General features: G+C 41.4%; 1 protein-coding gene across 1 annotated transcript in view; it reads left to right on the forward strand.

Moving 5' to 3' along the window:
- The window catches only part of mgat5 (alpha-1,6-mannosylglycoprotein 6-beta-N-acetylglucosaminyltransferase), a 111,797-nt gene that overhangs the window by 10,023 nt on the left and 88,895 nt on the right, over positions 1-12,879 (forward strand). Inside the window, exon 2 of the mRNA XM_005739888.2 lies at positions 6,120-6,586. Coding sequence (XP_005739945.1) covers positions 6,346-6,586 — 241 coding nt within the window. The 5' untranslated portion in view covers positions 6,120-6,345. The remainder of the gene's footprint in view (positions 1-6,119; positions 6,587-12,879) is intronic.

Below are 12,879 nucleotides of genomic sequence, written 5' to 3' on the forward strand. Positions count from 1 at the left end.
ATTCTTTTTGATACTTGTAAGGTTTAAGTTCGGGGCCATTGAAGCAGGGTTATTATAGTGAACTAGAACAAAAAGATTTTCTGAAAAGCTGAAACAAGAAAAAAACATTCTGAAAATGAACTGTAACTAAATTGAATTAAGACAAATATTGAAAATGAATCCCAAAATACAATTGAATAACAAAATGCTAAACTATAACAACTCTGGTTTGAAGTGTGTCCAAGATACATGCGGTCCAGGTTCTATTCCTCTGTTACTTAGCACTTGCTGTATATGCACATTACTAATTAAGCTTGCTAACATTAGCTGGGAACTGCCGAGCATCTCTAAATATGGCCATGGCCTCAAAAAAACATGACAGTTGACATAATGCTAACATTGAAACTTCAAGATCCGGAGTTTTGAAACCACTGGGTAAGGTAACAGTGGCTACACCTATCTTTTATTTACGGTTTTTACTCTGACAGTAAAACACACACACACACACCCTCAAGACGTCTCCCTCAAAGAAAAACCTCATGGTCTGTGTTTGCCAGTGTTGTTGTTGTTGTTGATCACTGTCTTTTTTTAGATTATAATATTTCCTCACGACTTGAATTTCAGCAGTGGCCTTAAGGCTATTGGACAGAATTCAATGCATGCCTTCAGATGTAGTTGGAAATTCCCCGCATATTTACAGCGATCTAATTGTTTTTATAACAGTTGCACTACTGTGGAATTGGGGAAGAAGCGCTGCACACACAGACTGAATACTGACCTGGGCAGCATTTGATGCATAGCTAGACTCGTTTCAAACATATTTAAAGTATGTAAATGTGGCTCTGATGAAGAACACTTTCTGGGGGAAAGATGCCAAACAGCAGTTCCAGTTGATGTTAACACTGTTAATCTTCAGACAGAAAGCAGAAACCTTATCAAGTAAGGGGACAGAAATTATAAAAAACAATCTATATTTATGTTTGCCTAATGCGTAAAAGGTCCTGGGTTTGAGACTGGGAGGAAATACTCCTCCCTCAAGGGAGCGGCCAAAAAAGGCCTCTTTCTATCGTGGGAAATCCTATTTTTATGGAAATGTGAGTTTTAGTCCTCATCCTTTTAACACAAAGTTTTAATTCCAGCTAGACAACTAGAAGTTTGCCTTGGATGCTTGTTTTCTGTCATCGGCACCATCATACTCTTAGCTGTTACAGTTCACCCTCTCTGTCGATGTGAAACTTGCTGCTATTGTTGCAGCTATGCAGAAATGCCACCACAGAAACTGCATTTGAAAGTCTAATATCAGTGCCAGGTCTACCCGGAGCACATAGGGTTAATCCACACTGCTTTAAGCTCAACAGCTGAAGCTTAAATTTCACTGCTTTTGTCCCAGCAGGATAAAGAACTTTGCCACTGCTCTGGGAGGACACTGATTTCTGTCAGAACTGAATGATTCAGTTGTTTTTATCTTTACCGTCGCCTCTTGAACCTTCAGAGTTTGATGCACTGCCATTTCTTCCAACAATGAAATGGCCATTCAGCAAGTAGTTATGTCATCATCTCAAGTTGCCACGGATCATATTTTCTGCTACCGTAGCCGGCTGTCATCACACCGAGTTTCAGTGGGCTGTTGCTGGTGAGAGCCAGGGGGCTCCCTGCCAGACTAATTAAGATCCTGAATTAGAAACCAGAAGGCAACTGAGAGGCAATATATGCACCACTGGGGGCTGAATGGTTGCATTGCTCCTTTCTCTAGGGATCACAGGACATCAGAAAGCCTCCTAACAAAGGGGTTATGGATTTCAGAGTTAAATAAGATGGATAGATGCAGGAAATCAGGTCAGACGAGAGAGCTGGCACCAACTGGGACTATGTGTGTTTTCAGAAACCGAAGCGGTTGAGTCAGTGTTCTGTGTAGGTTTTGGCTCGTGCATCTTACAGCGATGTACCACGGGGTTGTCTGAGCAGCGTACCTTTCTGATAAACAGCCCCAAAGCTTCCCATGCTTGTCAGCGCCCAACTAGAGAGCACTGCCAGCCTTTTTTCGTGCCCTCCTCCAACAGAGTCCCGAGCAGCGAGAGACATCCGATGTTATCAGCACTGCAGATTTGCCAGCGCTGCTGCCAAAGGCTTGTCTTATGAATTCACAGTGAAGTACCGAGATTTTTCTTTCTTGCCTTTTTTTTAATTGTCGTTCCCGTTATGCACACATCACAAAGCAAATTGGACGAGTAAATGTCCGAAAGACAGAATACAGAATTGGCTTAATTTCTGACAATGTCATATTTGTACAAATGTATAAAACCATTTCTGTGCACGCAAAAAGCAAAAACAGGCCTTCGTCCTAAATGACTGAACATTTATGGTGTGTCATAACCTGCAGTGAGATTCCAGCCCTGCTGGAAGCTGCTCGCAGCTGTCTCTGACCTATTTATGAAGCTGATGGATGGAAGGTGAAAAGAGCCTTTGTGTGGCTGCCTTTTGTGTTTCTTGGGAAGGTGCTGATGATTTCCTTTCGGAACTTAATTGCTGGCGTATCCATCTTTGCTGTGCTTTAGATCCAGGACGAATATTCCTCTGTAAATGTTCAACAAATTCAGTAATTCTGATATAGGCAGGAGCAGGTGGTGTTGTAGTTAAGAGTATTGGGGTTTTTCAAAGTGTTGCATTCATGCAAGCGGCTGTGGTTTTGACCTGGTTAGAGCTGCTCTAAAAGGGTCTAAGAAAGACGCAGTTCAGAAGCAAGGCTGCAGAAATCCTCTCCTCACACTTACCCTCGTTTACAGCAGCAGCGGCTGAATGCAGATGACATCACATCTTTTTTCTTTTGGCTTGACTGCGTGCTGTAAAGTTTTTTTTTGTTTGTTTGTTTTTTTGGGGTTTTTTTATGTTGTTGTTGCTGTGGCATAATGCTTAAAGCCAGAGGCATTTATTTAGCTTAGCAGAAATTGCCTAGAGGTCGTCAGTTAATACTTGTTGAACTATTTAACAGCTCCAAAAAGTGCTGCAGGGCAGCCTCATTTTACATTATGGGCAAAAGCTTGATGGTTAAAGCCAAATTTGCTGATAATGGCGCAGTTATGTTCAGCTAGCTATAAAGCCAGGGAGTGCAGCAAATTAGAGTTGAATGTTTATGCTGATTAGCCTGGTGAGGTTTTCTCTACAAGAAGCTGATCGCACGGCAGAGAACAGAACAATGCGTTATAATCAGAAAAGGGATGTTTGTTTCGGTTTCATTCATGTGGTCAGGCATGCACGCAAATGCTGGTTAATAAGATATCTGGTAGCTGCTTGTTTACAGCACACACAGGCACCAGCATAGATTAATATTAATGATGTGTGTTTCTGATAAACGTTATTTCCTGTTGCTGTAAATAATAATCGGGGTATTCAGTACTCTCATCAAGTATATTCTGCTAAGATTAGCGCGGGAGTTGCAGGTTAAAGGTGACCTGTTATTCTTATTATAGCTCCATTCTGTTATCTTTTCTTTAATATAACTCAGCATATGGCTTCGGTGTAGAGCTATTCAATATAACGATATATATCGGATGACGATATGAAAACGTCTATTGTTTCATTTTACGCTTTCGTTTGTTTCATGGTGTCGCAAAATAAACTGTTCACGGCAATATTTCTTCATGGTTTTGATGGTCGCTTTAGTGGCTATATTAATTTCTTAAAGTTCTCCCTTTCTCTTATATTTAAAATATCTACACTACTGATGGTCAAGTGACTGTTTTTATGCATTGTCGTTAGCAACAACGACGGTAAAACCAGCGTGTGGCTCCGTCATCCGCTTGTTTATTTTCCACATAAACCTTTCACAATAAAGCTGAAGATCCTGTTGAGATTTTTTAAAATAAACTGAGATGATGGCAAACAGAAAGACCAGTCAAAACAAATCCAGGACCTTATTCCTAAACGAGGGGCTCCCTCTGTAGCATGGACATGGTTTGGTTATGAAAAGTCTGACACGGACCAGAAGATTGTACTATGGAAATTATGCAGGAAACTGGACCCCATATCAGACTCAAACACAGCAAACCTGTTCTACCACATACACAAGAATCACGTGAAAGAGTGTGGAGAGAGTTTACGGATGAGAAGCAAAGAAGAGTCGTCAGGTGCTCCAAATAAACCTTAGACTCAAACGTTAAAACAGGCTTTTCCCAGCAGCACGCCGCGTAATAAATAATCGCAAAGAAAATAGCAGCCATTACAACTTGCATCTTAAAATGTATAGTTACAAGCATCGCTCAAAACTAGACTCCAGGTACACGACGCCCAGGAAAACACGTCACGCAAGTCGTCACGCAATCTCACTGCAGGTTATCTCACAAAATGAGCGATACTACAAGCACAGCAGAAGGGCGGTTTGATGCAAGAAGCATATACAGGCTGCTGACTGGACAGATTACACGGGCTATGTGCAAACCTGCATTCCAGCTATTCATCAAGGTACGATGCCACATGTGTACAACTTCTGCTGACTGGATTTCAGTGATGGGCTTTTGATATTCTTCATCGGGCATGCTCTAAAAACTTAAAACGAGAAGAAATAGTTCTAAAAACTCTCTTTTCCTGTGACTTGAAAAGATTCAAAGTCTGTGTCCCCCAAACTCAGGTGTGAATTTATTCTGAATAGTAGACTTTTTTCTTTCTTTTTCTTTTTTTTAAACGAATATCAACAACTGAGCTTAAAAAAAAGTGTAGTTCATTTAGTACAGCACCACAAACAGCTGCTGAAAAGGCAAGACTGTCTCAGACTGTTGGAAGTTTTAGACAATTATTAAACAACTGGTTGATTAATAATTTAAATGTTAGTGAAACCCAGGCCCCGTATTAACTGATGAATTAATTGTAGCTCAGCTTGTCTCGCCTTACTGTGTTTACCTGTACGCCTCAAACTCACGTACTGCTGTCCGACCCCACACGCAGACCAAGTCTGAGCCCCTCTCTAAACGTGTTGCGAACATGAGAGTGCAATGACAAAAAGTGAAAGGGTTTAAAATTCTGTTTGTGTTCTCACCTGTCAGCGAGGAAGATAAATTGTAAGCTATTCAAATGTTTTTATTTCAGGGACAGTATACACCCTTTTGCATAAACATTCACACAGCAACATCAGTCACACACGATACTATCTGGATTAAACAAGACTGCTTCTGTTTCAAGAGTCGCAGAAGCATTAAAGTCATTTCTTTGTCTTCTTTTTTCCTTTTTTTTCTGTTGTTTTTTTTTTTTTTTACTAGTCGAATTTGGTGTGTTACCATGCCACGTTAAATGAGCCTCCACACACTGAGCACAGCAGCCTTCAGCTGGGTGTGCTCCGGCTCCGTTGTGTGTGGCCTGCTGCAGTTAGAAACAGGTTGATCTTCTCAAACTAATAGTGGAGGAGAAGTACGCTTCACTAACATTAAGCACCTCCACCCAGTTACTCATTTTCAAGAATTTGTTCAACTAAATTGCATGCCTTAAACTTCATAGTTACCTCAAAACTCCAGGACGTTACTGAAACAACTGAAGTGGTCTGTTACTTGAATCAACTACAAATATTTAACTGAATAGGAGTTGCGGTGCACAAAAAAACAAATGTTGTGTTGTTGCATCATTTTTCACTAAGTTTTTAACTTTAACAAATAACAGGACATTGGCCATTTTCTCGTTGTCATCTCCACAGTTTTGCTCATTATCTGCTTTAATCTTTTCGCTGCTAATACCGAGGCTCATACTGAGGCTGCTGGCTCTGAGCTCGGGATAGGTTTAGCTAACACTTTAGCTACTTTGCCTTTGTTGGCTTTTTTAAAATCTTCATGTTTATCTGGGTGAGGGTGATTGAAGTAGTTTTGTTGTTTACTTTGGTAAACTTTGCATCTTCACTTACAGTGAAGTATTTCCATGCTAGTTACATATGGGCATGTGGCTGAGTGTGTGTATGTTGTGCATGCTTGTAATAGGACCCCACCTCAGTTTACTGTAAGTTATATCTCAAACTGCCAAACCTCTCTTGGTTATCAGTGTTTTAAATTAATCATGGTCATGTGGGATTGGGGTAGGGAAGGCAACTCCCTTGTTATCTGAGTTTAGCAAAGCAACTACCTAACTCCTGATCTTTCCTTCCTCTCTGTTTGTGTTTTCTGCAGCAGGTTGGACTCTGCCCCCTGAGATGTTACTGAGCGGTGAGGGTGGATCAAAGAAGGAAATCATGACGGTGACGAGCTGCATGCCACCCTCCAAAAACTGCCGGAGTCGCTCCAACTGACACAGATATGCCTCGCCTGCCCTCCTGATTCCTCTTGCCCAACTCTTTATCTTTCCCCCTGTCCAGTCAAAGTCAGTCCAGCTCTTCCAAGTCTCTGTCCTGTCAGCATGGCTACACCTTTCCTGTGGAAACTGTCCTCTCAGAAGCTGGGCTTCTTCCTGGTCAGCTTCGGCTTCATCTGGGGCATGATGCTGCTGCATTTCACCATCCAGCAGCGAGCCAGCCACGAGAACAGTGCCGTGCTGCGTCAGCAGATCCTCGACCTTAGCAAGCGCTACATCAAAGCACTGGCTGAGGAGAACCAAAGTGTCATGGATGGTCCGTATGTTGGAACCATGACGGCTTACGGTGAGTAGTCGACTCGCTAACATGGCTGCTCTGATTTTAGCAAACAAGAGCAATCTTTCTACCTTTACTACAGAATCTTTGTCGCCAAATGTGCTCTTCAGCAAGGCCAGGATGCATGTCTCAATCAGTCACAAAATAGTTTGACACATGCTTCCAGAGCTGAACATTTCTGGGACATACCTGACAGTGCATGTCATCAATCAGTGTTTGACCTCTGGAGTATGAATCTCTGTGAGACTGCTGTGATTTGCAAGTAGTCTGGGGCACTTAGTGCTCACAAGTGGTGGGCCTGTACTTGGCATTATACACACCCTTATTAAAGCAGCTTCCTTGCTTAGACCACGGAGTATTTGCAGAAGTGCAAATGCATATGAAACAGATCGTTTCCTGGTGCGTGGTATGTAAGAGCTGAAGAAAATCATTTGACCTGATTCTCTTGATAGTGCCCCCCATCTCCATTTTACTGATATCGCTCTCCAGGTTTAAGGTTGGGTATGGTTGGTTATTTTAGTGCTGTAAATGTGTCACTTTAAGTGTAAAAGGCCAGATACATGTACATGTTTAAGTGTGAAGCATAGCAAAATTCAAGACAGTTATTTTAGGCTGTTGGCCTCTGTTTCCACATCTTCTTTAAATTGGATGGAATAGTTCCACTTGTCTGCCTCCTGAACAGGTGCAGCATCGGCTCTATTTTAAAAAAAAAAAATGTTCGGGAGCTTTAACGTCAATACGGCTGCATTGGAGCATAATACTGTAATAGCACAGGTCCAGAAGAGCCATCAATAAGTTATTCATGCCATTAATAGACCTGTATGGCTCAATGGGAGGCTTCATTAGAAACCTGAGATTGGAATTGATTGTTCTCTAATGCCCAGAGAAACAACAGGATACAGTAGAGCTCCTGGAGATTAGGAACGTGAAGAAGGAGCCAGAGCGAGAAGAGAAACAAGTGCGCTGGTAGCATAGGGTGTCAAATTTCTGCTTCCCCCCCTTTTCTGACACGCATTAAAATGCTTTTGTTTATTTCATGTATTTCAAGTGCATGCAGAATGTGGAAGAAATTCAGGTCCCTACGCAAAACGTCTTCCTTTCCAAATTACTGCCAGTAATCAGGCTCTGCTTAAAACATTTAACTCAGCAGTGTCATCTGAGCTGCTTGGAGGAAATAAACTTCAACATCTGCATTATTATATTAAGTCATTATTATTGCTTGTTTGTGCTGCTTTCATTGCCCAGACTTGAAGTACATTTGCATGGGACCTATCCTCCTGTAAACTCTGTGATTTGTTTGGGGTAAAGTGGTCTGAGCCCCATCCATAGATTTATTTGTAATACATCAGCCTGTCGTTCCAGGGAACAGATTCCTGTCCAGTTTGTTTTGTTCCCTTATATGATCGATTGATTTTCACACTGCTGTAGCAGTCTGCTGACCGGCGTCCAATATCCCATCACAGTCCATTTCAAGTCCTTGATTAGATAGCCGAGCACTGGGATCCTCTGTGCTTCCTGTGTTTGGCTTGATACAATTCGTAATGAGTTTACTGGGAAACAGCGTTTCCTCCTTTACCACCCATAAATGACCCATGCCATCTTAATGCATGTGGTTTTAATACTGTAACTCCTGAAAGCTGATTTGGGCCACTTAGTTGCTTTTAATGGTCAGGATAATTTTAAGAAACCCACATGTTGAGAAGCATCTAATCAGTGAGTCCAAGCCTTTTTGTACACAGCCAGTCGCTGAAAGATTTCAGGTATTTCTTTCTCTCTGCGGGTGTTTAAAAACATCTTCAGGGTTATATTTAGATTTTTAAAAATCCTGTGCTACTATATGAACTGAATTCATCAACAGGTAAAAGTGTATTTTTAGGAAGATTGAATTAGTGGGGGAGTACTTAGAACCACTCGTAGCTGATTTCCCACATAGCAAGAAAGTCCTGGGTTCACATCATCAGCCGGCTGGGGCCTTTCTGTGTGGAGATGTTCTTCGTGTGACTGCATGGGTTCTCTGTGGGTACTCCAGGCTCATCCCACAGTCCAAAAACATGCTTGTTAGATTAATTAGTGATTCTAAATTGGCCATAGGTGTGACTGTAAGCACGAATGATTGTCTGTGTCTCTGGATTGGCCTTGCATTGAACTGGCAGCTTGTTTAGGATGTAAAATACGTTTCACTGTATGAAAGCTGTGTTAGACTCGGCACCCTGTAACCTTAAATTGAATAAGTGAATGAGAAAGTGGATTTGTGAATTACATTTGAAATATATGGTTCTGATTGGTAGAAATCCCTTTAGTACAAGTATATTGAATTCCCTGTTTTGCTTCCTAACTATAATTTCTTTCAAGCTCATTTCTTCAAGCAACTTTAAAGTGGACATTGTGTTCCTGCTTTATTAAGTCTTCTGTTTTAGTTTTCAGTGTGTAAAATGTTTCAATTACATTTCAGTAGATTGCAGTCAACTGGCTTCGGTTATCTTACATCTCACACTTCAAGTGCATAACCCTAGCTACAGTGGCTGCTACAGGACAAACATGTTTAATTTTTACCCAAGAGAGATCAAAACATTATAAACATGTCATACTCCATAGCGCCAGCTGGCGTGTTTCTGCTGCTGTTTGGCCTGGATCTGCCCCAGAGTCAGTCCACCGTTTACCTCAGGTGTCAATGTCAAGTGAGAATCGTCCAGCTTTATTTACTATGGAAGAAGCTTTAAAACTTAATGAAAGGAGTCTGATACAAGTTGAAAAGTTAGACAAGCTCACTTCTGATTTATGACACTGATACTCAAGTGAGTTGTTAAGGATAGGCTGAACTGTCAGTAGCGCTGCTGTTTTCTTTCAACTCATTCAATGTTTCAATTCAACGGCTTGGACAGTCTCGGTCGTTGTGTCCTTGGGCAAGACACTTGACCCGTTGCCTACTGGTGGTGGTCAGAGGGCCCGGTGGCGCCAGTGTTCGGCAGCCTCGCCTCTGTCAGTGCGCCCCAGGGCAGCTGTGGCTACAATGCAGCTTGCCATCACCAGTGTGTGAATGTGTGGATGACTGAACGTGTAAAGCGCTTTGGGGTCCTTAGGGACTAAGTAAAGCGCTATACAAATACAGGCCATTTACCATTTTATTTACCATTTATGATCATGCTAGTAGAAAATGTTAGGTCACTGCAAGTGCAATGAAAGCTTCCCATCAAGTGAACATAACGTTATGAGGGATTGAGCAGCTGACAGGGAAAGCAGAGTTTTTCAGTCATGTCATCTCACTTGACCAGCCAGCGTCAGTTTTAAACCTGAATAAAAAGGCTGTTAGAAATGAATATGATTGGATATGAGCTTTGCTCTTCCGCCTTTCCAAAACTGATCCATGGAACTGGTTGGAACGATCTGCTGTTACCACGTAGCTATCAAGCTATTGTGGATTTCTTTCATGGTTGGGAAACATATAAAGCTCTTGTGCTCTGTGCTTGGCCCGGCAGCCTCGGTATGTTGCTTTTCTTCGTCCTCTCCAGGATGGTAGGTCACCATGTGCTTCCCTGCTCTTTGCTACGGTCAGTCAGATGGAGCCCACTGCCTGGCTGGATTGAGCTTTTGGTTGTGGATGATAGGAAAGAACAGGGGTTGCTGATAAATGCTTTGGGCTTATGTTTCTGTGTAATCACTTCTTTTTAATATGTCTGTGAAGGTTCTCAGTCCTCCAGGTCATCACTTCACTTCTTTTTAATGCTCACGAGCTTAATGAAATGTCCCAGGTGATTGTGTAACCACATCATTGCCTAGTTTGACACTATTGTTTATAACAGAATGAATTTCACTATGTTTATTGCTGCAGGGTTTGTTTTTGCAAGTGCATCAGTAATAAGAAGGATGGAGGCCGGCAGAAATGTTTCCCTAGGTGTGCCATTACTCATCCAGCTTACCTGGCAGCACATTTAATGCACACAACGACAGGTCAAAGCATTATTCACAGCAACACACAGCCTGATGAAGGTTTTTGAATCACAATCTCACATTTAATTATAGTGAAGCCTCACGTTTAACTATAGTAATTATAGTGACAGATATTACTTCCTCACTTGATAAATACTCCTATCGATGCTACTCTCCACATTTTACTATAAAATAAAGACATGATGGTGGTTATAGTCACTGATGTTTTTCATTTCCTACTAAGCAGATGTGCTGGTGTTTATTAATGTTCCTCCAGGGTCAAGGGCTGGGATAATCCCCCTAAAGTTCTCAAAGTATTGCAATTTAACTTTCTCAGCTCATGCTATGATCCAACTCGCTAGTGCTGTGATCGAGATTCCTCAGAAATCGGATGTCGTAACCTTTAGTGCATTCCAGAAAATGTCCAAAAAACCCAAACAAACTGAATTTGTTATGGTTCTTACCTGCAGGTGTTGTTGCTCAACAGAGAGGGTATAGCTACTGCCTCTTCCAAATCTAATGATATATGGAAAGTGGCAATTTTTATGCATAGAGTCTGATTACATAGTCCACCGGCTTTGTGTAAGCTGGGGCTGTTGGTTTTCTGAAAACCCCCCAAAACAAAACCAAAAAACAAAGGATAAGATCATTTGAATACGCTTTAAAAAAGGAATGTTAACTGTATCCTAACTTCATCAAAACAGTCTCATCTTGACTCGAGGTTGAAACAGTTGCTTTAACAGTTTGGCAAATCTCATCAGCATCAGACCTAAAGCAGCCAACTACACTGCACTGATTCAAATTTAGTTTAAAGTCAGATTTGTATATGTGTCAGGGTTTTTACAGAGCATCTAACCTTTTACATGCGGAATATCACACTGAGCTCCATTTTTCATTAAATACAGTAAAGTGAGCACAAACCTTTGAACATTTTGCTCTGTCAGCCATGACAGTAGAGCACAGAGAAACATGGCAACATCAAGAATAATCCCTTGACCCTAAGTGTCATTACCAGTGACACTTAGGAATTTTAAAATGTCAGCTATGTTGGTATCGCATATATTAACATTGCATAAATATCAATAGCTGTACCTTTTTGTCTAGGTGTCTGTGTGTGCCTATTTAATACTGGTTCCAGTACTCATGCTTAATGGTAATAAACACAATTGGTAAATTACCCTACTGGCTTGCTCAGGTAAATCTGGTTTAACTGGAGTGACCATGGACAGTGTTTGGACATATGCACACTATAACTTCATACATCTGTCACATAAGCTAGAAGTTTCTATCTTTTGCTCTCCTATTGGAAAGACGTACCAAATGAAATTTGAAACAAGTCTAATGAATCTCTGTGTTATTCGGCCTGAAGTCAGGGCTCTGTTTCTGGGGTGAATATATTATGTTCGGCCCAATAGCTTGGCATGGCAAAGCTTTCCGTTTGGATTCTTCCTGGTGTCACCGAGCTGCTCTCTGTACATCTGCTCCTCCCAGCATACCTCGGCTCGTCCAAATCAGACAAATGCTCTGGCCTTTCCCTTCACACGAAACATACTGGTGGTGCTGTGCCAGGCCTCGTTGTCCTATTGCCAATCTGTCTGACGTGATGAAAAATGGCGTGTTAAATGCATCATGGCGCGGGAAAAAGTGGTGTTTACATGTGACAGACAAGCAGCAATTACCATCTTCTGAGTAAAGCAACCCTGAGTCATTTTGGATTAGTTCAGTAGATATTTAAGCCAATATACAAATAATATAACTGGCTATGGCTTTTAAGAGTATCTCAGACCTTTTCTCTCAATGAAAATTAGCAAGCGTAGGTGTTTTCTCTCTGTTAACTACATAACATGACATTTAAACTGTCGCTAATATTCATTTGTGTTCCTGATGTTGCTGCATTTAAGTTATCTTTATGTAACCTCTCTTAGCTTTGCTGGCTAATATAAATAACAACTGTTGGCTGTAGCTTCAATGCTATCATTGTTTGCATAGCTGTGTAATGGCCTTTGGCTCCATTGGTAGTCATTAGCATAACCTTTTTGAGTGGATGTATTCATAGAAGCGGACTTGCGTCTGTTACCTATGTACCCTTGCTTTTCAATGGTAGGGGATACTCTGTGCTCTGAGTAACATTTCCAGCAGCTTTAACATTTCTCTGTAAATGCCAGTGCATTTGTTACAGGTTAAAGTATCAAGACAAGTACCTTGATAAATGGGTCCAAAAATACAGTATTTAAGCATTGTGACTGTGCAAATATAATCTAAATATGGCCTCATCTACAGTGGGGCAAAAAAGTATTTAGTCAGCCACCGATTGTGCAAGTTCCCCCACTTAAAATGATGACAGAGGTCAGTAATTTGCACCAGAGGTACACTTC

This window comes from Pundamilia nyererei, unplaced genomic scaffold (assembly GCF_000239375.1).
Source record: "Pundamilia nyererei isolate P.nyererei 1_Seehausen unplaced genomic scaffold, PunNye1.0 scaffold00094, whole genome shotgun sequence".
Classification (NCBI taxonomy): Eukaryota; Metazoa; Chordata; class Actinopteri; order Cichliformes; family Cichlidae; genus Pundamilia; species Pundamilia nyererei.